Here is a 26,524-nt window from a genome sequence, read left to right as displayed (position 1 = left end):
CCAATTATTTTCCCAGATTTGTTTCAGCAACCCCAGCTGCCTTTCTGCCAGGTAACTTCTTCCATTCCTTACACGCTGCTAAACAAACCAGTTGCCCTGGACCTGCTCTGAACTTCCTTAACAAACACACAACGGTCTGGCAGCGGTCCCACAGCACCTCATTCCCCTCAGTAATCACCACTCTCTTCTGCAGCCTTATTTTCTGGATCCGCAATAGGTGAGGTATGCGCATCTCAGAGTCGCAAAGTGCTCAGCTTGGTAGGTCCATTAGTCCCTGCAGGCTCTCTTCGTGTACCAGGCAACTACCTTGCAAGGCATGGTCCAGGCTGGGAGAAAACCCTTTGCCAGGTGAGTCTCAAGCACAGTGTTTGTTCAGATGCTCTGGGGGAGCGCTATGTAAAGCTACACAACCAGGCAGTAGCAGTCAAGCTCTTCAGTGCTACAGATAATGCCAGAATTGCCTTCTGTGCTTCCCCTCAGCTTCCAAAAGCTCTTGGAAGCCAGGAATGAGAGCTAAGGGTTAGTGCTGGCATCCATTTTGAGAGAGTTATCTGGAGAACAGCATGGGAGCCGGACGGTTTATGAGTTTGGTTGTTTTTTTGTTTTTTTTTCACTGGGTTTGAGTTTCCTGGGTTCCCGAAAACGCCTGTGTATCAGAGCTCATGGGAGCTGATCCAGATGCTCTGGGGCAATTAACCAAAGGGTAGTAACTGCAACGAGATACAGCCTAAGAACAGATGTGTGCCACAAACTACACCTGATTCAACATGATGAACACAGACATACTGTCCAGCTGACAAAGAGATAACACAGGCTTAATTATCCACAGTTTGATTATCCAGTGTTGACACGGTTTTTATGACTAAGTCACCCTTGAGACACTCAGAATCTGGAAATCCCAACCACAGATAAAAATTTCCTTGCAGCTACATAAAGTCACAGTGTTTTTCTGACAAACTTTGGCTGAGAGTTTTAAGCATTTTTAACTTATCGGGCTTGCAGAGCATTTTACAAGGAGAGTGAAGTCTTAAGGCATAAATCATTGACTTAAAGGAAAACAACTGTGTAACAATATTACACGATACACAGAACAGGATGCACTTGGATTCCAGTTTCTGTTCATTGGCTCACCAGAGAGGAGGATCATAAATCAGAAATAGAGAATGGAAATCAAAGAAAAGTAACAGGAAGTGTCAAAATGAAAACCTGGCAGAAATTACCAATAGGAGGAAAAGAAAAAAGACTCCAGATGTTTAAAAAAAAAAAAAAAGGAAAGATTCAGTGAACAAAAGATCTACAAGCAGAAAAGAAAAAAATGATAGCTTGGGTGGGGGGCTTCTCCTCATTCTTTCTCACATACAAGCGAGGTCTAGGGAGGCAAGAAAATATGTATCTGAGAAGATGGGGGAGGCAAGGGGGGGAAATAGCCATATAAACATCACCTCCCCTCCTTTCTTCCCATGAAGCACAACTCTGGAAACTCTGATCCTAGAAATATTTCAACTGAGCTCACAATTCAAAAGGTTCATTAAATCCAGGATTATTACCATGAGAGAACTTGATCAGAGCAGCCAGACTGTAATGTTTAAGGGGTTCTTTATTTCCACATACCTACGTGCTTCAGAGCTCGGAGTCACATGGCGAGCATGTGAAGCCCGGACCAGCACAGCACCAAGCCTTTTCCTCTGGGGCCATCTACCGGCAAAGCAAAGCAAAGCGGTGCTGGACCGGCTTCTCGGTGTGTTTCTGCCACGGTCACTTCATCAGGTGCCCTGCAGGAGAACGGTCACGCACCATTTCTCATGGAGCTGTACTCCCAAGTCGTGTCGGAAGCCGTGGTCTTTCTGCAAGCCGGTGTGTCCCGCACGATGCCCACGGTGCGGGAGGTGGCTGCAAAGCACCTTTGGTCACGGTGGCTGGGAAAGTGCTCAAAGTCCATCCAGCTGCACTCGCAAACCTGAGAAGTGGATCTATCATTCTTGTCCGGGAAGAATTAACAGGAAAATCCTCAACAAATGAGTTCAAGCCTAAATTAACTAGATCGATCTGTAAATCTTCCCATACTTCACTTGCAATCACAGACGTTCCCCTCCTTTCCCCAAGCATGTGTCCTATTTAAATCCAACTATGTCCCTAAATTTTAATAATTAAGGAGTTAAGGCAGTCTAAATCCTTCCTCCAACAAAAAACTCCACCCAAGATTAATGTATTCACCTCAGACTTTTTCAAACAAAGCTGTGAGTGCAGGAATTAAGTTACAGGCTGATACTTAGAAAGACAAAACCGTTAACTGATCCGTATTTAGTTTTTTAAAGAACCAAGCTGAACAGTAGACTCCTGAATCAAGAATAGATTACATTTTTATTTGTCATGATCATTTCAGGGTAAATGTTACCAGCTGGTATATATTTGTATCATGCTTCTACTAAACTACAATGTATTACTGTAAACTCGTTATTAAGCTGCTTAACTCAAGAATGGCTGGAAGTTTAAGGCTATCATTAGAAAAAGAAAAAAAGAAAAGTCCAACCAACAACAAAACCAACTAACTAACCACCATTCCCCAACCAAATCAAATACCTTCCTCCTCTCACCTGTCCCCTGCACACTTTACAGGTTTAATGACTGTTTGAACAACATTCATAAACCCTATTGTAAATTGAGGAAAACCTCAGTCCCAGCACTTTCCATACAAAAATAAATTCATGTTTTAAGGAACCAAAATATCCCTACTTATTAACAGAAAATGTACGCTGACCCACCAAGAGCCATTTACATCTGAAAGGCTTATACTATCTTCTAAAGAGTTCTCTCTCTCTCTCTCAAAATTGAGAGAGAAATTGATATGCTTTCCAATTTAAGCGATTCAGTTGCTATGATTTAAGATTATACAATCTTTTATTTGCATTTCATTTAAGCACAGAGCTTTTCCACCAGAGTACCTCACCTGCTTTCTGTGCTAGATTTGCCTACTTAGCTCTATTCCACTGTAGCCACGGACCCAAGGAAGTGGTAAAAGCCCCTTGCTATACACACAGACCCAGATGGCACGTGCTTGTACGCGAACACTGAACTGGAAAGTTTCAACATATCAGCCATCTGACCACAAGATTTCAAAAAGGAAAAACTTGTGATTTTCTGTGTAAGGACTGTTATAGCAGCCACTGCTCTGAGGTGAAAAATGAACTATGTGCTCCTTAGAGATAAAGAAGATCACAATCGATAAGTTACTGTTACAAATCCTTAGCAGCGCAGACATCAGAAGTAATACTTGGTCTGTTTATGCATCAGTTATTTTCACGATAAAGTTACAAAGCTTTTCAATTGTTTCATACTCCTCAAGACTCCGGGACTCACAAACACCTCCTCAAATTTGAGGCATCTCAGAAAGGCCACAGAAGACATAACACACATTCTTTGGTATTTTTGGCATTCTGCTGCATTGTAATGATACTTAAACCTCAATACTAAGTCTGGCAAATCTGTACTGTAAAGATGCTGGAGTTCTTAACAAAACAAGCCCTTTTTTATCTGCTGGCTGGCCATGTAACATACAAAGCAAACCTGTCAAGCTAACAAAACCCAGTGCTTCTCCACAGCCTGCAGCCAATGAAAAATCCCCTCGAGTGACATATCCCAGGAGAGTTCTGGAGCAGTGCGAAGTAATATCTGGGAGAGTGTCTGGCCAAAGACCAAGTATGAGGTCTTCATGTTCCTCAGTTGTTTCTTTATCTAGAATGCTGGGAGGGTCACTTTCTAGAGCCTCCACATTATCTTTCTTCTCTTCCTCCTCCCCCTTTGTCTTCTTCTTCTTCTTCTTTTTCTCCTCTTTTAGCTTCTGTACTTTGTGCTTGAATATGTCACGATGCTTGGGTTCCTGAGGACCGCAGAAGAGTTTGTCTTTGCTTAAATGCAGCAAGTCATCTTCTGTTGGGATGCAAATCATGGCATGTAATTCAGGGTTCCCCTTTCTCAAGAGAGACAAGTTGACCCATATGAGAGCCCTGGGATAGCACATCAAGATTGGCAAAAAGACATCTTCAGTCATTTCCTTTTGTCCAAGTCGGGAAATAAGGCGGATTCGACGATCTTTTCCAGAAGTGGGATAGCACCAGGCTGCTACCTGCATTAGCAACTTCTTGCTCCTATTAAAAGTTTTAAAAATAAACATCAAGGATAGTTATTAACGAGTAGCACAAGAGAAATCCAGAAACTCACTTATTTGCAAGACCATGATTAAGGAAGCCCAGGGGCTTTCTGTAACCTTCCAAGCTGACGTTTGTATCACTCAGCACAAAAAGAACAGGGGTGAGTGGAATTCATGTGTTAGGGTACTTCTTAAGGAGACATACCTTATTAAAACCTGCTTTAATTGCAAACACTTTAAAACCTTCAGTGACACTCATTCAGTCCTGAACTGCCAGTATTTTCTTCCTCTAGTAACTACACAAAAATGGAAGACCTGCATTCAGACACTTTCCAAACACTGTTGCTGCCCTCATGTGTTGCATTGAAATGCAGGAGATTCTATTTTCTTTGCAGATATTTAAGTAGTGCAAGAACCCCCTGAGATGATGCATTAGAAAAGAGTATGCAAGCTGATACACACAGCAATTTTTAAGTCACAAATATAGGCCTCAAAGCTCTGCCTGCCTAGAAGCAGGCACTGCATGTCAACTCCAAAATGTCAAATTCAAGACTGTTATATTTAAGATAATTCCTTACTTCATCTAGTCACAGTGTTTGCTGGAGAAAAACAGGACTTCCACTCAACAGCAAAATTCTGGTCCTCAGCAAAACTATTTAATCTCCCCCTCATTGTATTTGGATCAATTCATTCTCTCAACTTAATAATCAAAGCTGAGCAGTTCCTTTTCCCAATTCAATTATTTCTAATAAAGAAATGACACCTCATGTGGTTGTATCATTTTGACATACCTGAGAACAACAAAGTCTCTTGTCATAGCTTCATCTCTCTCACCAGAGTTTTGGCTGCCTGGATCATCCTCTCTCTTTATGGCACCTTCAGAGCTTGTGATTTCCATGGTCTCCTCTACCTCACCAGTCTCAGAGGAAGCTTCTTTGACCACTTCTGGCTCGGGGTCACAAAAGCCATTCCCTTCAGTCGCACAGTGCTCAGAGCGTGGGGAAGAAGGGCAGAGAAATTCTTCTGAATCGTTCATTCTTCTTTCCCAGTTCTTCGTCAGCTGCCCCCAAGGACAGATGAAAGGGGACAGAGTGCCCAGCTTGACATAATTTGCCCTTTTTGCAGGGGGACGCCTAATGATAAATCAAGCAGGTAAGAATATTTCTTTCCTAGGCCCTTATTTCAAATTAGGGCTTCAAAAGGCTAAATGCCTATTTTGCCATACTGATCTACGGTGTTTTGAAAACAAGTATTTAGAACGGAAAGCTACCTGTGCATTCACTTGGTAATCTCATTGACCAGTAACTCTGAAGTTACACTTCTAGACAACACTGTTGTATTTCTGCCCTCTACATCCTTTCAGCCATTCTGGATACTTCTACTTACTACAACTGACACCACTGCCATTTCCTCTGAATTTCTCCCACCTCTGAATTTCTCCTACTTCTCCTTCCTAGTCCCAAGGGAAACTGACACCAGTTTGTCCAGAAGACACTTCTAGCTGACCCATAAGTATGGTTAGGAGTTCTACGTTTATTGCAATGAAAACAAAGGCAAACTGCAGAATATCTAGTATTAAAAATAGTATCTAAAAAGTTGACATTGAAATACACCCCTTCGTTCACTTTATCCTTTACCACAGAATACTGATCTAACGTTCTGCCTTTGCTTTCTCCTCCCTCCTCCCATTTGCTGCTAAGGTTGCTTGAAATAAGTTGTTACACAGCCTTCTTACAGCCTTGTAACTGAGCATATGTCTGGAAATAGAAGGTTTTAGTTAATTTATATGGCCTGTTTAGCAGAGTCTTTCTGTTACGTACAGCTTGGATTTTTTTCTTTTTTAAATAATACTCGAATTTAAAACTCTAGTAAAATATCTTCATAAAGTCCAAGTCTAAATGAACACAACAACAGATAATTAAGGAACTACTTTAAGCAGCATTACTTCTTTTCCCATTCTTATGATCAGTCCTGAAATTAGTATTACCGTTTGAATTTTTCAAGAAGGGTGGCTTCCAGTTCTTTGGCAAACTGCATTCCCGCTGGGCAATCGGGGAAATCATTTGGAGTGTGAGGTGTTCTTTGATATTCAGAATGCTTTGCAGCCTCTTGCAAGCCACCAACTCGTACACCTCGATATATCTGTTATAAAAACCAAAACCCCAAAAAAGCCATGTTTATATTGATTCCTGGTTACTAACTGAAACAAGACATTAATACTCCTGAAGCTACTGCCTTAAAAAATTGAAAGTACTGCTTCAGCTTTCGAAAAAAATTAACTTAAGTATGGTTTCCACAGTTCTAAATGATTACTTCAACAAAAATATTAGTCATGTTCTTTAAGATTGTTTGGAAAAATAATCAACAAAAATAAATAGAATTTCACAGGTTCTGATCTTGTATGTTGCCAGGAATGTTGAGAGAGCTGGACATGTTCAGCCTGAAGAAGAAAAGGCTCCAGGGAGACCTCATTGCAGCCTTCCAGTACTTAGAGGAGGCTTATAAAAAAGATGGAGAGTGACTTTTTTTCCACAAGCAGTGATAGGACAAGGGGGAATGGCTTTAAACTAGAAGAAGGAAGATTTAGATTAAATGTTGGAAAAAAAATCTTCAGTCAGAGGGTGGTGAGGCTCTGGCACAGGCTGCCCAGAGAAGCTATGGATGCCCCATCCCTGGAGGTGCTCAAGGCCAGCCTGGATGGGGCTTTGGGCAGCCTGGGCTGGTGGGAGGTGTCCCTGCCCATGGCAGGGGGGTTGGAACCAGATGGTCTTTATGATCCCTTTCAACCCAAACCATTCTATGAATGTGGTATTAATTTCATAAAATCACTGTTCAATTATTTTAATACAATAGGTGCCACTGCACCCTCTCCACTCAAAATTAGAAAGTTAACTGTAGAAAGGCACTGTAACAACCATCTAAACATTCAAAAGTAGCATACTCCTAACAGCACCAGGAAAATATTCAGCCTAACTTCAACTTTGTGTTTCAAGCTCCCCTCAAATCAGAGGCAACAGAATGTTGTCAGAACAGTGGAGATAGCCAAGCTGGAAGTGGATTAGCAGCTGGCATCAAATGAGTTCTCGTCAGAGACATATGCTCTTGGAAACACAAAACCCAAGAGCTATAGCATTAGCTTTCTTTTCATAGTCCCCACGCTTCAAGCTTCAAACTGCCACATGGGCACAATTATACCCAACAGAAGATATGGAAAGCTATTGGGGATTTTGATCCTCTGATGGTGAATTGATTACACAATGTGAAGCATGCTAAAATTAGTATTTCAAACCAAATGACATCATTTGTTGTATTTACTTGCCATTTCCAAGGAAAGTCACTTACAAAAGGAATCCAGAAAGCCATGCCCCAGCCCTTTGGGAGACAGATATCCCAGCCACTCCCCCATCCTGGTCGATCTTCTCCAGCCATTTTTCCTGGCTGTTGCACCAACAGTATGGGAATCTTAGACTCACGAGGACCCAAATCGAGCTGTGATCCAGGTACCAATAACTGGGCTCTCATTTGGTTTAAATCCTGAGAAGGAGGAGAAATTTCCCATAAGTTAGTAACCTTCTTCCCTCTTCCAGATAACATTCTGAGACACAGACATGAGATAACTTATGACGAGGAAAAATAAATTAGAAACATTCTACACATTTGAATTGACCATCATTGCGGCATAAAATATACCTTTAGAAAAAAAAGGTAACCTTTTTTCCCTCTCTTGTAACTTCCATATTCCTTAATGGATGGCAGGTATTGAAACTCAAAAGCAAAAAACGTACAGCAAAGATGAGAAAGAAAAGCAAGTATTCCAACTTGACTCTTATAGATTTATGCACAAGACTAGACTGAGCTGGTGCTTTCAGAAAATCTGTCGATACATGGATAAAATCTGAACTATATCCAGGGAGATGGAAACAGCATTTAGTCATGAATCAGTTTTGCATGAAGCATGCTGGCACCAAGGCTTTGTCAATCACTCGTTGTTATATTTCATTGTACAGCATTATGAATACATTTATGAGAAGAACGCCAGACTGTAACTTTACACGTCCCCTCTGCATCAGCTGTCTTTGTAAGGTAAACATTACATTTCACAACAGCAGGAAGACCACAAAGACTGTGCTGATCCCGTTACGTGCTAATGTAACATTTTGGAAGCATTTTGCTTTTTTACACTGTGGTGGTCAATTTGAAAGAACACAAAACTAATTTGCATCGCAAGAATATTTGGAGAGATGTTTCTGCCATATGAACATTTTCTCTTTTGGGTTATAATGGTGCCAAAATTTATCACCTCTTGTGACTAGATCACCTTTTCGCCCATTCAGTTGTGGGTTGCTCCTCCATTGCCAATGGAAATGTCAAAACAGAAGGTTTCAAACCTATAAGAGCACATTTAAAGCTGTCTAGAAATCACAGGTATTACCCAGAATGACACAACACAGCGTGTTGCAGTTCACAACCAGAAGGATCTACCTAGTCTCATTTTCCTTTCTTTTTTCAGGAGAATCCACCTAGCTTTGCCAGAGGAGTAAAAGGACAGAGCCTCTCTGTGCCACTTATCCCTTTTATCTGCTATACACGAGTTAAGGTGATGTAGGAAAATCCAATTCCAAATCTTTCAGGTAAATAAACCTCCGATGATTTAGTCCTGTGGACAATCCAGTAAAGCTTTCTTTTAAGTGAATCACAAACACTGGTTATACAAGAACATTACATAAATGCTACAGAACAGACACTTAAACTCAGCAGTTGGATACTACTACATTAGTAAACTACTGCCTTTGGAGTTGAACAAGTTTCAGGAGTTTCATATATGGTCCGTTAACCATTTTCTCCAGGGCAATCCACCTTGTTAGTTACCTGCTCTGAAATTTTATTTTCAGTGACGTTCTTACAGATGTCCTGGTCCCAGATAAAGCTGTGAGCACACTCAACGGGTACACCCTCCAGGTACAGCTGCCTAACTTTATCATTATCTACAAAAGAAGAGAACCTTCAAGCAAAATTCACATTTTTGCAGTTTAAATTTCAAATTATCGAAACCACTCCAATATCATGAGTACAATGAGCAAACTGGGGAAAAAAAACACTACTGAGAGGTTAACAGTCAGAGTGTCTGGAATATATCTTAACACACATTTTTCCAAATACAGAACATGAAATAAACTACCTGTTAGTCTTAGAAGAATTAACCTTGAGTTTTCTTACAGACAGACATTTCTTAGTAAAAGTGACATCACATTTGGCAACGTTAGTTACATACTTAGGAAGCAACTTAATATTCTGGAATTTGGCGTTCCAGGAAAAGTATGCAGCTCACCCAGGTTTGGTAAAAAAAAAAAATAAATAAATAAAAAATAGCAATGTTACAAAGTCTGAAATAAGTCCTAAGCACTTTTCAGGTAAGTGAATCTGACCTTTAAAAAGTGTACATACAGGCAATATTTTTACGGATACAACTACAATGCAGTATTTATTTAGCACTAGCTTTCCACTCCCTGGATCATTTCAGGCTCTGCACTTCAAGGAAGGGTATTAGTATGTCTGCTTTGAGTATGTCTGCACAGTCCCACTGTGTGAGTGTGTACTACTGAAGATGATAACAGTTCATCATTCGGGTATTAAACCTACCTCTGCTCCAACTCCCCAGTCCAAGCAAAATTGAGAAAAACTATGGGTTAAAAACCTATAGGTTAAAAGCATTCAGCATTCCATATATGGTATGCAATGCACGCCAATCCATATTCTGAGTAAAATAATCCTTACCAAGAAATGATACAACAAAGCTCTTAATAATTATATGATTAAAACTCACTGCTCACTGAGTTATGTGATTAAAACTCACTGCTGCTCACTTTGCAATCTACAGTCTTACATATTAAAGGAACAATTTGTTTGTTTGTTTGTTTTTAAATAACCTAGCCTTTTGAAAGACAAAATTCAGGTAATTTTTCCAGTTAATGTGGACAAAGACTTGGTGCACAGAAGATAGGGATTGTTCAGTAGTCCTAACTATACAGTAGATACTACCAAACATAATTGCAATAATTACTTGTTAAAAAAATACATAAAGTGTCCGTAGTAATAACAGTTGCAAAATTCAACAGAAACATTTAATATGGCAACACTCCTGATAGCCTGATGGTGCTATTAACCTGATACTTGCTAAGCGTTCTTGCTGATAAGTTACATTTACATACAATGATGAGGAAGAAATACTAAAACAGTAATCAGATTAGGGTGGCATTCCTTCAAATTAAGAGGACTCTGCATTTTACTGTGGACATCTTCACAAAATTAATGTAAAGACTCCAAATAAATTATTACAGTTCTTAATTTAAAATAAAGATCCAAAATATAAATGTCATTTTGGGCATCCATTCCAGGTACATGCACTAGCAGGCAATCACCTAATAGCTGTTTCATTTAGAACGGCCAACAGATCTTCTCTACCCACTGGGCACAGACCTCTCCTCTACACAGCATAGAATTAAGGTTTGTAGCGGAAGGACTACAACTGCAATGTACAGCACAGCAAGATCTAGTGGAAACAGAAAATTTTATTTTTTAAGGTTTCCAGTTTATTAAAACAAACAAACCAAACAAAGAAAGAGCCATGCTATGGATGACAACTAAAAAGAAAATCTTTAGTCCTTGCCAATTTAGCCACAAGAATTCCTTCTGTGATCCAAAATTAAATCAATAACCTGAGGAGGAACCTGAAAAGGTTCTATGTTCCCAGAGGAAAAGCACGTTCAGTCTGGAGATACAGCAAATATCAACGAACTGAAGGAAGGAGAAAAAGACAGCAAAAACGTGAGTCGTCGTGGTAGGGAATTCCTTCCTGACTCTTAGAGATAACCAAGGTGAATGTAATTACAAGCAAATGGAAGGTAAGGGAAGGGTCTTTCCCATCTTCTGTACAGAAAGTATTTGTGAACATTAGAATCTCTTTAGGTTACGTTATTTAAACATGTTCTACTTCCTTCAACTGTAAATTTTTCACTGTAACTTTTTCTGAATTATTTTTTTACCTCTTATCTCTATTACCACAGCTGAGATAATGCTATCCCTGTCATTCTTGGAGTTCTTTAGAAATCCTATATTGTAGGGCATGATTTTTTTTTTTTTTGCTTTAAAAAGCCCATTTAATGCCTCTCTCTACAGTCCACCCAATATTCTCCTCACTACCCTAAAATCTTTAATATCATACATTCTTTTACCTTGATCTCCATTCAACCTGGAGAATCCCATCTCTCTGCAAAGCATACTGTAATTCAAACTGTAGCCTTTTCCTGTTTTCTTCACTCCACAACGTAAGATTTCTGGAGAAATAACCCTACTGATGAATAATTTGCTAATGATATTGGAAGTGAGATGTTGCAGCTAGTGCAGGAAATGAGGGAGCTGCATTACTAAGCACAGAAAGCTCAATGACAATCAGCATATTACCTGCTTCTGCTGATATCAAAGGTTGGTGCTCAGACAATACTGGTAGAGAAAAAGTTTTGTTTCATTTCATATTGTTGTTCGGATGTGTAGCTGATTACCTTAGCAATCTTAGAAGACAGAAGTAAGGTTAAGAGTGCTTCTATTTGAAATTTTTCTTTCTGTCTGTGAGAAGCAGCAGCAGAAGCAAAAAAAGTACTGTTAGGGAACAGTTTCACAGCGTGTATGCGGGGGGTACCAGGAGAACCAATGCAAAGGGCTGGATACCTAAACCACTGCAAGAATGTGTTTATTGGCAAAGAATCAGGCTCTGTGTTTGCAGAAGTAACTTTAGCTCACTTATCTTTCATGATGCATTCTCCTTATACGCATCTCATTCCCTGACTGTTTAGAGGCTCCACCATACCCCACGATGAGCAGCAGAATTTGTATTCTCCCATAAGACAGCAGCAGTGTATCAAAATGTCAGAAGAGTACTTTAAAACGGAGAGAAGACTAACGCTAATTTGCGGTCATGTAAGTACTGACCGCTTGCTGGGAGGCTCGACTTCCAGAAGGCATAAACCTGCTGAGAAGGCAGTGAAAAGTGATTTATTCACAAACTCTCTATCCCACAGCCTAAAGAAATGAGGTCAGTTCCGTGAATAAACACACAGCCTGAACCCATGCATATGCATTCAGGAGTGCGAGTAACTGGAAAAGACTGAAGTTACCTTTGGTTAACACATCACCCACAGGGGGAAAACTACACAGGCATTACCTTAGAACAGCTTTTTGAAAACAAAATAAAATAAAAGGGATATGGATAGATCCATGTCATTTCACAGATTTCATGTATGACAATCCACAGACAGAGATGAGGGCCGTGACTCACCTAAACTATTTGCACATCTGACAAGTGATGCATCTCTAAATTAGTAAGCATTTGCTAAGAAAATCAATCGGTTTTTACCCATTGAAGAACAAAAGACTAAAGCAAATATAGAATCTGCTACCATAAGCAGTGTCATTTCAATCTTGCTAATATTAATCCCAATAGCATTGGAATATCCAGGAAGCAAAAAGGGGAAAAAAGTGTGGAATAGAGCAAGGGTTCCTTTTTATTGCTCAGTCAACGTGACGTGTCATTAAGACGAATGGCTAGTACCATTTCTTACATAAAGGTCATCTTACCACATTACCACATCTGAGTAAGGTTATATCAAAACCAAGGCTCAGAAAGTTTATGTAGTTCTAAGGCTCATAAAAAGACTTCCTCTTACAGAAGGAGCAAATTAAAACCATTTCAATGGAATTACAGACCTCATCTTCCATCAGTGGATCAACTATCTAGAATAAAGGCCTAACTTTTTTTTTGTGGGTGTTACTGTGGAAACATTGGTAATATCATTGCCGTAGTAATGTATATACTATGTGCCAAGATTAAATTCCCTCATTATCTTTGTTTAAACAAATTGCCCTTCATAAATTTGAAGAGGAGGATAGAATCCCTTCCTGGATCACTCCCCACAAAAGAACCAGCGTAAGCAGGACAGAACTGTTTGGAAAAAATGCTGGTAAAACTGGTAAATCAAACTCAAATAACCCCTGGGAACATGTTGCTTTTGATGACATTCTTGCCGGATATTTCAGTAATCTGACTCCAAGTGTGGACAATAACAGGGTTCTGGGGAAGAGTGCAACACTAAGATCAGTATGTAGTGATGTCATTCTAGACATTTATGGCTTACAAACTTCAAGTTAGAGGCGATCTTTCTGCATCAAATGGCCTTTAATAGTTTCTCCTCCGTTTATTTAATGGATTTTTAAACTCCTGCAAATCCACCAGGCAATCAAGGAGGTTGATAGGAACAAAGAACAAATACAGTTGATAGATGGCGGCAACAAAATGTGCAACAAAACCACATGCTCCAACAAGATCACAAACTAAGCTGCACATAGTTTCGAGTCCTGAAACAGTAAACAGTGTGAAGAATGGATAATGCTTGCAGATAGAGAATAGATACAAAACATATTTTGCACAGTAACTGATTATGCCTAGGCTTCCTTTTATTAGTACAGATGCAATTTCACTTTTTCTACAAAAACACTAAGAATCAAAAGCATGTGAAGGCTTTCCTCGACTAGAAAATTGTAAAAGTATCCGAGTTTAATAAACTAACATGGATAGATTTTCTAGAAGTTTTTCAAAAATGTAACTTCTCTTAGCTACTTGAACAAGTAAACCCATTACGGCAAGAGATACAGCACTGGTAGTAGCTGTCACATAGTCAACTACCAAGTCCGGATGGGAACAACAGTCTTTGGAGAGTAACAGTAGCCTCTCTTTTCAACTAACACTTGAGGCTGAGAGGAGAGTGGTACTTATACCTCAGTCTTGAGGTTTCTAAGTAGGAGAGATGACCTACCACACCATAAGATTTAGCCACTGCACATCTAATGGGTACACAGCAGATTGTGAATAACCCTCTAAGTCATCCCACACAGCATTAGGAAGTCATTCAGGTGGGAAACATGGAGAACGGCAGCCATTCCTGTTCCCTCCCTACTGCTTCTTGTAGCAGGGCTGTTCTCACCCTTTCTGCTCCCTTACCATGACGTCCTTTTGATTTTCTGTTAGAAGACAGCTGTATTATCTATCTTCCTTCATTCTTCTGCTTACTTTTAACCTATCTGGTAGGGATGTGTCTGTGCAACATCCAAGTCCTTTAGCAGGACCTAAATTAAAAGGTATCTCACACAGTTTACTTTTTCTTGCTAGCTGATCAAGGGCTTTCTCCCTCACCTGAATAGAAGACAGAGAAGGGAGGTAATATTTTAAGCTTATGATAAAATAAAATTTAAAAAAATCTCAGAAAGGAACCAGAAAGTGACGCCAGATTTTCTGAATGTTTGTGGTTTAGAAGATTTTTTTTGCAAGTAGAAAGACCTTGAAGATGGCCATTTCTAGCCAGCCAAAGAAAGACAGGCATAGGTACCTACTTCCTCTTGTCTCCCTGCCTTACATCATTACTTCTTTACCGTGTCTCTCCTTCCTGAGGGACAACCATCTCTGGCAGTGGGACAGAAACTGCTATGTGCCTTTTCCAATGCTTAGAAGCCTTCCACTGAACTCGCCTTCTTGAACGCATCTTCACAGACATGACAAGCAGAATGAAAGGGAACAGACTACTTCTTGTGGTCGCTAACTCCTTTACCAGCTCAAACAAGTCTCTGTAAACAAGTGGTGTATAGCTCACCTTACTCCTCAGGACGAAGGAACCAAAGTAGAGGTCACGTATGCAGCAACATTTCCAACACGAACATTAATGATGAGAATGCAGCTAAGCAGAACTAATAAACAGAAGAAAGGCTGTTCTACATACAGAGGTTAAAATAGGAGGATATAAGAAAACCTGAATAGGAAGAGTTGTGCTAAAAGAGAGCTAAAAGATGGTAACCTAAATCAGCATTCAGCCTGGTTTTCTGTGAAAGCTAAGGCTAGATTATTCTAGTATCTAGTAAACACACCACCAAGGAAACGAAGTATTTTGAAGTCTCTGGCAACTTCACTTGTCTTGTTTGCTAGCTGACTATTCTGTTTCTCATACTAAGTTAGCCAGGCTGTGTCCAATCAACCTAATTGTAAATGCCTACACAGCACTGTACACAAACCCCATTGTGTATGTTCTTGCACATTTTTCAAGGACGTTCAAATCCAACTGATTTTGTATTTTGCACTGAAACGTTGTGCAAGTCAGCACTGAAATGAGTCTACGTAGTCACCCATGCATCTTTTGTTTTCAAGGAAGACTACCGTCTTGGCCATTGGAAATACTAACCTTGCAATTTATTTTTTTTCTCTCTAGTGAATTTGCAAATGTCACCATTCAAAGACTATAAACCAGAAACAGCAGGCATCTTCTTGGAGAGAGACACAGCACCTGGAAGACTGAATACTGAACAGAAACTGAGCATCTTTTAGCACCTGGTTGGCCTTGCCAGGATTCGAACCTGGATCATCTGTATGGTCAGACAGAGGCTTCCACTGAGCACAAGACCAGCTTTGGTGCACATCCCTCCCTCACAATTCCTGTTCTAAGACCTATGCACCCTATGCAATTTTCAGGCTGCTTCTGTTCTGACAAGGCATGTAGAAAGAGGAAGGAAACATTCTGAAAGCTAATGCTAGAGGAAAACAGCAAGGAAAAAAAAATCAGTAGAATATGACAGTAAATGAAAACAGAAGTGTAGAAAGAAACCGAATCTCTTGCCTTTGGCAGTTTCACACACATTATAAGCAAGGCATTTTACCTTGGTATTTTTCAGGGTCTGGCATGGCTTTTCTCTTCTTTTTTGGCAGATTTACTCGAGGATCTCCAACAGTGAGGCCCAGTATTGTACCTGGTGGCATTTCTGATGGTGAACTTATCCCTTTAAAAATACACAGATGAACACTGCCATGAAACCGCAAATAAATTTGCAATCTCCTTCTGCACTGTTATCTTGTGCATTTTTGCCTGCAGGGATGTGACACCACTAGAAGCCGGAGATGCAAGCCAGAGTACTCAATTTAGCATGTTTTGAAAACTCACCAATGCTTGTTAAACGTCCAATAACAAAAGACAACAATAGCAGCATAAGACTTAGTCTGCAATTATACTTATGCTTAGCATAGAAATGAGGTCACTCGCTCAGCTTACAGACTCAAATTCATCCTTTACGTTTGGCACAACTCTGAAGTAACAAACCTTTCTTTTCTACTTTTCTTCCAGAGAAAGGGAAAAAAAATGTAATTAAGTTTTACCTCATCTTGTCCAATCTGAGGCTTAACTGCTTCAGACTGGAGAGCTTGAGTATAATTTCAGATCTAACACCACCAGCTCTTTATCTGCTTTCAGAGCTAGAAACTAAGATGTTGTTTACTTTGTATTTTACATCTCAGCCAAGTAAACAAATGTTCATTAGGAACAAAAACATGCAAAGCAAGACAAAATGCTTTCACTTTGAGCAGGAGTCTACCATGTTATCTGAGGAGGCAGTTTACAACTTACTGTCTTAAGTGTGTGTATATATGTGAGTGATATAGTCCAACATAAACTATACCCCATCAACAATTTCAAATCCAAGTTCACAAAGGCAAGAAACAAGACTTATCTGTTTAAGAGTTTGGACTACACAGAGGACTTAATGTTCCCTTAAAAAAAAAAACATCAGCGTAGCTATCCTCAAACCTTTGACATGTCACGGTAATTACCTAAATACATGCTCACTGGCATCACCATCTTGATGAAGAAAAAAAAAAGCCCTTCCAAATCTAAGCCAGCTTGTTAGCATGCCAGTTTTGACCGCTAGAACCTAAAAGTTTTCCCTTCCTCCCATATCACCCATGCCCAAATACCTTCTAATAGCTCAAAGATAGCAGTTTGACGTTGATGAAGAGATACTTTTTCAGAGTCCTTGCAGTTTTCTACCCACCAGTTATTCAGTTCCGATTCTGAATCTGCCATCTCCTGGAAAACAACACCATCTAATTAACTCAAGTAGTAATTTAGTATTTTCTATCAGTATGAATTCAATCTCAGTTTGCCTTAATCACTATGATTACTTTCTTCCGGGTTTCAAACCAAAATCATTTATTTCTGATGCAGCTTATTCCTATATTCCACTTTATAATACCCTCCAATAAGCACGTTCAATTTAACCTGTGTTCCAAAAGTAAACAAAGCAATCCACAATCCTTCCTAACTCTGTAGCCAGTAATTTCCTACAGAAAGCCAGAAATTTCATGGCCTCCTCATGTTTGCTGCAAGAGACAACAAAATCCCACATTGAAACCACAGAGATGCTACGCGCCAAGAGGTGGACAAAATACTAAATCCTGTAGAAATTACGCATTTGATTTAAAATACAAGTCTTCTATACTTTTCATGCCTTGCTCTACAGAGTGCTCTAGCTTGTTGCTTGAGAAACATGATCTACAGATTGCCAAAGACAGCATGAATTATTCTAGACCTCTCAACACAATGTGTCACTACTAAACTTTCAGAGCCCACTCAATAGTGTCATAGCTTCTGTGTTCTTCCTACCCCCACTTGAAGTCCATACAGAGTTGCTCCTGAGATCAGCATCAGTCAAGGGGCTCAATATAGAGAAGCTAACAGAGTAAAAATACTTATTTTAAAGGCTAACCTGTGTAAGGCTAGACAGTCTGTGATTCTTTCTAGGAAAAAGAAGTTTGCGCACCCTAGAAACCTTATTAAAGCTACAGTAGTATCCAACTTGCTATTTTCCTTACTGTTTGGAGCGAAGCAGCTTTCAGGGTCTCTGTAAGGACACAGTGTGATAGCGGGCCGATCAGTCGGTATCTGAGAATCTCCATAGTTCGATCACTGAAACAGAGGGAAGTTTCACATGAGTGTATGCTTGTACAGCACGCTTTTTTCCCCCAGTACTTTGTTACGCTATAATCCATCTACTATTAACTGGTTATAGGTCACAGTTTCTGACTCTACTATGAACAAACCTGATCACAACACCAGTAGTCTGTGAGATCCATGAGTAGGACTGCAATGGATCTCTAGTGCCATCACCAATTATTTTTTTCACTGGCACAGTTTTTTCTCCTTCTTTATCCTCTTTCTTTCTTTTTTTGCCAAGGCTCACAACGACATCCATTTGTTCTTCCTCTTGAACTGACGTTGTAACTGGCTCAGGAATACAGACTTTTTCAGGCTCTGAGCACTGAAAAATTTCTTTTAACTCATTCAGTATGTCCTAAAGAGAATTCAAAAGTTTGGATTAGGAGGGTGAACAGGGCATTACAAAGCTTAAGTACAATTTTAAGAATTATACTCTAGCATTTTATTTTCTTATAAGGATTTACGGGAATGATCTTCATTCTGCTTAAATCCATGCCTTACTATCAAGTGCTGAATGTAATACTGTTGCCAGGAAATTACTGTCACTCAAATTAATGGAAGAAAAATTGCAAGTGTACAGTTTATTTTATTTACTTATTGAAGTTCATAGCTAAGAAGCAGATTATGATTACCTGTGATGACAGCAACCAAACAGCCCGTCATGGGTGGCAGTGGGAAGGAAGCAAATCAAGCAACAGCACATTGTGAACGTACCCCAAGGAAAGTGTCACTAGAAAAACTTGAACAAGCTCACAACAAAAAAACTCAGAGGCATGCACCTTAAGAACAAGGTTGCAGAACACAAATATAGTCAGTGTGAAAACAGTGCTGTAATTTTTAATTCCTAAGGCCAAGTACTACATCCGTTTCTACACCTTTCAGAAACTACCTCCAGCATAAGGAATAGATAATGCATGAACAAACTGGAATTCAACTATGAAAAGCAAAATACCTGTTTGAGAGCTGGATGCATCCAGATCCATAACTGTCTGTTTTCAGTCCCATCCCTGGGTTTCCAAATAAACGTAACGGGACCAAGCGTATCCTCAGGATAGCGATCTGCTCGGTAAAGATTCAGGGAACCCTGGAATCTTCCAGACAGACAGCGCGCCACTCCAAATGTCAGTCCTGAAGAAGAAGATACTTATTGAAAAACAGAATTGTTTAAGAAACAAAAAAAAAAATGAAGTTCAGTCTGGCTGTTAAGGCAGTACCAAATAAAGAAGATAATAATAATTCATTTATTACAAGACAAATGAAAATAAGAAATCGTGGTCCTAGTATAGGACATTTTAATCACGTTTTCCAACCAAAAATCACAACTAAGTATCAACTGTTATTACTTCTCAGATTGCTGGCATATTAAGAAGGGAAAAGGATGAGTCAACCTTTGGTCTGTTCAGAATCTTAACTTTATTTCAAACTAGTTAAATTTTACCTGTGTCAACACTACATATTCGAGCAAGTTGCTTCAGAAGCTCATTCTCTTTACCAGTCAACTCCAGGCAACAGTAATATGATAAATCCTGAAACAACAGAATAGTGGTAAAGTGAGAATAACTCTTGAAAGTGAACCTGGCAAGGAAAAATCAGATGGAGCTCCATGATTTACACTGTAGTAGTATTTTTTCATTCACTGAAATCTGAGTCAAAGAGAAAACATTCTCCTTTCTAACTTAACATTGCTAGTTAAAGGACAGCCGTCAGGCATTTCTCGTTCACGAAACGACCTTCCCCTCGAACCAAGGGATCAGAAAGGTCACACAATAAAGCACCTGTCTTCAACAGCACCCTGCTCTGGAAGAAGATACAGGGATTCACTTAATTTCTACGCTCTTATGGTTGAAAATGGAGTGTTTCAGTCACAGTTACCTTTTTAATACATAAGACTCTTCTATAGGCTCACCTTGTTCTCTTTGATGCTCTCCACCTTTCATTGCAGTTATGAAATTATCCATTTCATAGTTAGCAGTTATTAACAGCTGACACAACATTACTTCAAAGAGACAGAAACACTCATAACTGAACAGTTGATTACTTCAACTTTGCAAAATAACAAAGAAAACATATGCAAACGTGGTACCTGAAGAAGGCAGTGATTTGTCATGGCTCGGTAGCAAGCCCTGTAGCACTTCTCTGTAGGGCTGTCTCCTAAACAGTATCCCCATTTTTTTACCATATGAAATCTCTTTGCATGCCAAATATGCGTTTCCAGCCAAATATTCTTTCTTTGCCTGCGATTAAACTCTGCTACCAAATTCACGTGGCGCCTTCTAGCTTTGCGACATTTAGTCTTCGACTGTTCTTTTTTCTGATGTACAGCCTTCTCTGCCTGTTTTTAAAAGAGAGGACATCGAAGTAAATCTCAAAAGGACAAACTTGTGTTGAAGAAAAAGGTTAACATATACAAGGATACAGAAAGCATTAGCGTAATCTAAACTATACTTTATCCTGATGTCATTTCTCCATAATTCTACCACTTCATTTGAGAGTAACTAACAGATGGAAATTTTATATGCAAGCCCCATCCATACAAGCACATCAAAGTTTGACTTGAACCCACAGTTAAACCAAAATCCCCAGACGTTCAGAAACTTACCATTGAACAGTAAGATCTGTTGGGTGGTGAGGCCCTGGCACAGGCTGCCCAGAGAAGCTGTGGATGCCCCATCCCTGGAGGTGCTCAAGGCCAGGCTGGATGGGGCTTTGGGCAACCTGGTCTGGTGGGAGGTGTCCCTGCCCATGGCAGGGGGTTGAAATTAGATGATCCTTAAGGTCCCTTCCAACCAAAACCATTCTGTGGTTCTGCTACTTTCTGTGCAAAGTTTTTGGCCAACATCAGTATATCCACGTGAACAAAAGAACATGATACTTGGAAAACCTCGAAATCTGAGCTTGTACAGAAGCAGTATGGACTCAAAGACTGGCAGGTAGGACCCGAGGATTGTTAGTCTCTACAATGTGTAGAAGCAAACAAGAAAGGGCCGTTGGTGATGTCAAACCAAATTGCTGGTAACGACCCAGTCAAGAATAGAATCACTAAGAGCGAATGCATGGCTGAAGAGGAAAGCTTGCCTCTCCAGTTTTTATTTGTCTTTCTGTGAAGAGAAGTAGCAGAAAGAAACAGGGACTCTAGGGGAAAAATAAATAAACAAATACTTCTTACGATGCCCATCGTGGGCTCGCCAAGAAATGGCTGACAACAGACCATTGGTTGTAAGGGTAACAGCAGAGGAACGGAAACACTAGAAAGTTACTGCCCTGAGCAGAGGAAACACTGAAATGACCCACGATGTCAAGACAGACAGGCACAGAAGAATAAAACAAGCTCCAAGTCACGATCACACTCGTGATTGTCTGCAGAAAAGGCAATAGAAGCCACTGGGACAATGGTACGTAACTGGTTTGTTCAGAAAGACAACTAGAGAAAAAAGTGGTGTGGTACTGTAGACAAAAAATGCATTTGTCTTCAAACTTGTCAAGAAGTAAGAGATAGTCTAGGTAAGTTTTTGCATGAAAGTGGTCACATTAAAAAATCTAAGAAAACAAAGAAAGTGCTGCAGAATCAGAACAGTAACTTTGAAGAAGCAGACTTCAAACACTGAAAACTAATAGGCAGAACCTTTAGAAAGGGAAATGGCTCAGAAGACACAAAAGCTCCAAGAAACCATGAAACAAAAAACCTGCGTAGGTACACAAACTACGCCAAAAGACCCGAAGAGAGAGAATAGAGCATAAGAAATACAGCTGCATGACCTCAAAAATCCAAGAATCATACCAGTGAAAACAAGGATGGATAAGAGTGAGTATATACAGAGAAGTTAGAAATGCTTCCACGTGAAATGAGTTAATAAAGTAGGACACAAAAGAAGAAATATAAACATGAAAGAAATCTAGATTAACAAGGACAGAATGTGTAACCATGCAAAACAGCCCGTGCTGCTTATGCCAAACTGGATAAAATCTCATCATGACTAACAAAGCAAAAAGAATGCCAACCAGAGCAATAAAAAAAAAAAAAAAAAAAAGAGATGCAGGTTATGAAGGTCTAATAAACCACACCCTAAGGAACACGAGCAGAAGAAGCAATTTCTGAATCATGAAACTTCAGGAACTCAGAAGGAAGGGGTAAGATCTCATAGAACTTGAAAAAGGCAAAGCAAGGGGGAGAAAGCGTGCAAGAAATATGTCAATCAACCAACCTTAACGCACAGAAAACTTATCAGGAAAACTCATTTGATCATTTTAAGAAGTGTCCAGAGAAAGTATAGTGATCAATGACAAACATCAGACGGAATCAGACAGATACCTTTTTTTAAAATACATATGAATGCCACAGTGTATTAGGAGCAAGTAGCTACACAGGAGCATTCTGACTAAATGCTGAGATGCCGCTCCAAAATGAGTTTCATGAGCAACCAGAAATACTCATTAGCAGGTCTGAAGCTGCATGCGGCTGCCAACTACTCCAGCGTATGTCAGAGCTGTAACACATGAGCAATTGCAGGAATGAGCTGTGATGGTTTGAGTCCAGCAGGGTCACATCTCAAAGCAGTGGTGGGGTGCAAGCTAGGCAGGTGTTATTCAGGACTCCTGGAACCCAGATTCACTGCCCAACCAAACCCTCCTGCAGTAAGGGTTCTATCGCTACTCCAGTAACTTTTCAAGTTGTCCAATAATCACAAAGACAAGTTGTTAGTGAGATCTACCTGAGATACCATCTAAAACTGAGAAGTTTCTGCATTTTGGATCCAAATATCAGCCAAACTTTGTGTACCCACAGAAGTTCTGCAGACCAGCTCAGGTCTAAACATTAATAAACGTACAGCTGAACACCGTACATCAGCTATGCCCACGATACAGTTTATCAAATACTATCAAAACACACTTATACCTCTTTCCTGGCAATCTCTTGCAGCCTCCTGGGTAGGCGTTTAATATTGTGACTCATAGCTCGCCTTCGCATGTGCCTAGGTAGCGTCTGGAAAACTAGCGAGTTTGAAGACTTCTGCGTAACTGCTTTCAACATGGCTTTCATCTCAGCAGCACGAGCTTGAGCAAAGGTAGACACTGCAATGAAAAGAACCGTATCAGAGCACGACAAACGGCAAAAATCAAAGAAGGGGACGCTACACAAATTCCTGAACTCCAGCAGAGTATTCCTGCTACATCCATCCGATTACTTCTTGAGGTAAAAGAAAATACTGTGTACTGTCTATTACTGAAGTAATAACTATTCTTCAGATATTCTGAAGCTTACATATTTATTTAAGCACATACTTGGACACGAGTGACTCTAAAAAGCTGTGGTGTAACCAACAAGTTCTATTTGCATCAGGTACTTCCTTACTAGATTAGAGTAGCGATGTTTTCAGATGGTACTAAGAGAGATGTAAAAGCTTCATCATGGAAAAACAGGAAGCAGTAGTCGTATTACATACTGTTTTAAAATGATCAAATAAAGAGCCAGAGGTTGATTTTGTTTTATACTTACAGAAGTGTATTCATTATCATAGCACTGCCACATTTTGAAAAACCAATTTGTCTCTTTGTTCTCCTAAACAAATATTCTGTTAGAAGAAAAACTGTCTTTAACTCACATCATGAGCATAAACAGTTTCACTGGCTACATTAAAAACAGATGACTGTCAGTACTCATTTTATTGGTAAACAGAAAGCAAAATGCACACCCCTCATCACAAGTAAGTGCAATTTTTCAACTCAGAAGTCTGAAAGGACTCACTGAACAACATCTGGTCGTTCATTCTGGTACACAAGTATATCTGTATTTTGGAGAAAATCAGGAAAAACAGAAGACCAAATGGACACGCCGAACACAGCATCAGTTCTGATTTTTGCTATTTCACAAAACCAAAGACAGACAGCGCACAAATAGCAGCAGGTTGCCCTGGAAATTTTGGCCTTTTTTTGTATATACAAACCTGTTATGTATCTAGGTATTTCCTCAGAAGCACTATGGTGTCCTCCTTGCCATCCTCCTCTCCCTCTGCCTCTCTCTCCTCTATTTTGTTCTCTGGGAAAATACTGGTCTTTCCTGTAGGGAGGCCCGGATGACTGATGCGCAAATTTCTGCTGTTGATACTGCTGCTCGGAACGAACATCTCCTGAAGGGTTTAGAAATGAACAGAGGTAACAGAAATACAAAGTCATCTGAGCAATGGATAATGCTAAACAATCTTTTCTAATACGACTGCATTACGCACTCCTCCTACTATATTTAACATGTACCTGAAAAAGCCATGAGAAAACAGAATTAAGTTCTTTTTCATCAGAAGAAACAAAAAATTTGCGCTGCCCAGCAGCAAGCTGCAGTAGATTAAGGAGCTTTTACACATTTTGAAAATGGTACCCAACCCAGACTTTACCTCTAATGCTCTATCAGGCCTAATACGGAAGACCTGATCAAAATCAGCCTATACTGACCGCCATCAGTAGCGATTCTTATTATTGTCTAGTCGGGGTTTTAGTATGACACCAGCAAAGGTAATATTTTTCCCATAACCATATGTATTTTTGCCTAGCATCTTCTAGCTTAAATAAGACTCATGCATGTATTTCTGTTACAGCAGTAAATAAATTCAGCACGATACATTTATGCTGGTGCAGTAAATTACAGTGCACACTCTTCTGGTGCAGGCATCTACATCAACATCAAAATTAAATAACAAAAATCTAGAGAAATACCCTTCAAGAGGGACAAGCACCTTAACAGCATTTCAAGGAAGTTTAAGAGAGCCTTGAAGTCCATAGTGAAGGACGAGCTTATACTCAACCTACACAATTAAATCTTGGTTAGGATTTTGGGTGCAACTTGATATAAGGCTGTCAGGCAGCTCATGCTGGGTATCTGGACTAAAAAGAGCCCCCACAGCCATTTTTTCCAACCCACTCACTGCACCAAGTCAAGTACTAGCAGGAACGCAGGGCCATACATTTCAGGGAGCCCCTCCACTGATAATCATCCTGTGTCAGAGGGAATGGGCAGGAGATTTAAAAAAAAAAAAAAAAAAAAAAAAAAAAACAGTTTTCAGGTTGATGAGCTTCTTAACAAGTTTAACGTATTGTCCCATAAATTCTGCCACTGGCATGAGGAACACATAGCCAGGAGGAGCAGATACCCCTCCAGTAGCCTCAATTTAAATGAGCTTAGAGCAGCAAGGAACTTCCCTCTTCTATTTCAAGCAACTGTGAAACCGAAGTTTCACATTCAGCAAGAATGCTGTTCCAGCTCCTGTAACCAGCTCAGAAGCAACCACGCATTATGCAGCAGTGCAGCAATTCAGATTGAAATATATATATATATATATATACACACACACACACACTTCGGGATAGAAAGAAAAGTAAGTTCTCATGTGGAATAATTCCCTGATCTGAGTTTGCCACGTGGCTGGGAGCGGCACCATCCAGACAGTGAGGTGAGGGTGGGGAGGAAGTAGCTGGGAGAGAGGGATGGAGGCTGGAGCCAGCAAATTTGTGGAGACCTACAGCCCAAGTCAACTGAAAGAGGAGAGCTGAATGGCAACTAACTCATATCACTAATGCACCTTCCACTGTTAGGTTCGCCTAAAAATGGAGGAACCGAATATTTCAATAAGATGGAAGAAGAGTGTTTCAAAAGGTAGTGACTGATTTAATGCCCAACGAAAAATCAGGTGATTTCAGGTATTACATAGATTCATAGTTTTATAACTCTTCCGTATTTTTTTCCTTGTTTCTGCAGAACTAGCCCCATAAAACCAAGATACTCACTAACACTACAGAATAACGTTATGCATATGCTTTTCAGTAGGACAGAAAATTACAACCACGTAATCTTTTAAGTTCCTTACTAAAAGAAAAAGGCAGAAAGCAGTGTTTAATCCGATAGCACTGCTTTGAGGACATTGCAAACCCCCCAGCCGGGGCTGGCCATAATTTGCTGCATCATCCTGTCTGCCTCAGCACCGTCCGCTCGATATGCAGGAACATTTAAACATCACTTTTTCACCCCAAAATAGAGAGGCAACGCGCCAACCTCCGAATGCTGCTCTCTTTGTATTTTTTCCCCAAAATAATATAGGTTAAAATAAAAGGAGTCTAAGCCTGACTGAGGCGTATGGTCCAGGCCGTGAGGTGACACACGCAGACCAGGGGGCAGCGGGCAGGTCCCCCCTGAGGAGCCGTGAGGGAGCCGTGAGGGGGCCGTACCTGGGGGCGGGCAGGGCCTGGGGCCGCCGGCGGGCACGGGTCCCGGCTCAACAGGCATGGTGACGCTGGCCGGCTGGTTCCTCATCTTCTTGGCCCGCTTCTTCTCCCTCGCGCCGGACATGGCCGCCGGGGGTGAGAGGACACACACGGGGAGGGGGGGAGGAGGACACGCGGTGCCGGTAGCGGCCCCGGTGCACGCCGCGGCCTCGCCTCACCACACGCCGCCTCCCGAGCACCACAGTGCGCATGCGCACCGCGCCGCAGCCTCCTTCCTCGGACTACATCTCCCATAAACCCCTGCGGCGGG

General features: G+C 40.4%; 1 protein-coding gene across 1 annotated transcript; it reads right to left on the bottom strand.

Annotated features, from left to right (window-relative positions):
* Positions 1-1,579: 1,579 nt before the first annotated feature.
* POP1 (POP1 homolog, ribonuclease P/MRP subunit) lies at positions 1,580-26,468 on the bottom strand. Its single transcript, XM_035546336.1, has 15 exons — positions 26,218-26,468; positions 23,949-24,131; positions 22,901-23,076; positions 20,090-20,338; positions 19,445-19,532; positions 18,959-19,134; positions 18,111-18,361; positions 17,883-17,976; positions 16,986-17,097; positions 15,899-16,018; positions 9,017-9,132; positions 7,490-7,681; positions 6,135-6,289; positions 4,939-5,280; positions 1,580-4,145 (listed from the first exon to the last, which is right to left on the bottom strand). Exons 1-15 carry the CDS (start codon positions 26,336-26,338, stop codon positions 3,455-3,457), a joined length of 3,066 nt encoding a protein of 1,021 aa, XP_035402229.1. The 5' UTR covers positions 26,339-26,468; the 3' UTR covers positions 1,580-3,454.
* Positions 26,469-26,524: the final 56 nt, after the last annotated feature.

The sequence above is a fragment of the Cygnus atratus genome, chromosome 2, assembly GCF_013377495.2.
Source record: "Cygnus atratus isolate AKBS03 ecotype Queensland, Australia chromosome 2, CAtr_DNAZoo_HiC_assembly, whole genome shotgun sequence".
NCBI classification, from domain to species: domain Eukaryota; kingdom Metazoa; phylum Chordata; class Aves; order Anseriformes; family Anatidae; genus Cygnus; species Cygnus atratus.
This window is presented reverse-complemented; position numbering and strand designations above follow the sequence as displayed.

What these genes read in the sequence shown, in the direction of transcription:
- POP1 (XM_035546336.1), bottom strand. Translation starts at nt 26,338, where the DNA reads ATGTCCGGCGCGAGGGAGAAGAAGCGGGCCAAGAAGATGAGGAACCAG. An exon ending in AATACCTAGATACATAACAG is followed by an intron (nt 23,077 to 23,948) that starts GTTTGTATATAC and finishes TTTTCATTGCAG; the next exon opens with TGTCTACCTTTGCTCAAGCT. An exon ending in AGAGACTTTGTTGTTCTCAG is followed by an intron (nt 4,146 to 4,938) that starts GTATGTCAAAAT and finishes AACTTTTAATAG; the next exon opens with GAGCAAGAAGTTGCTAATGC.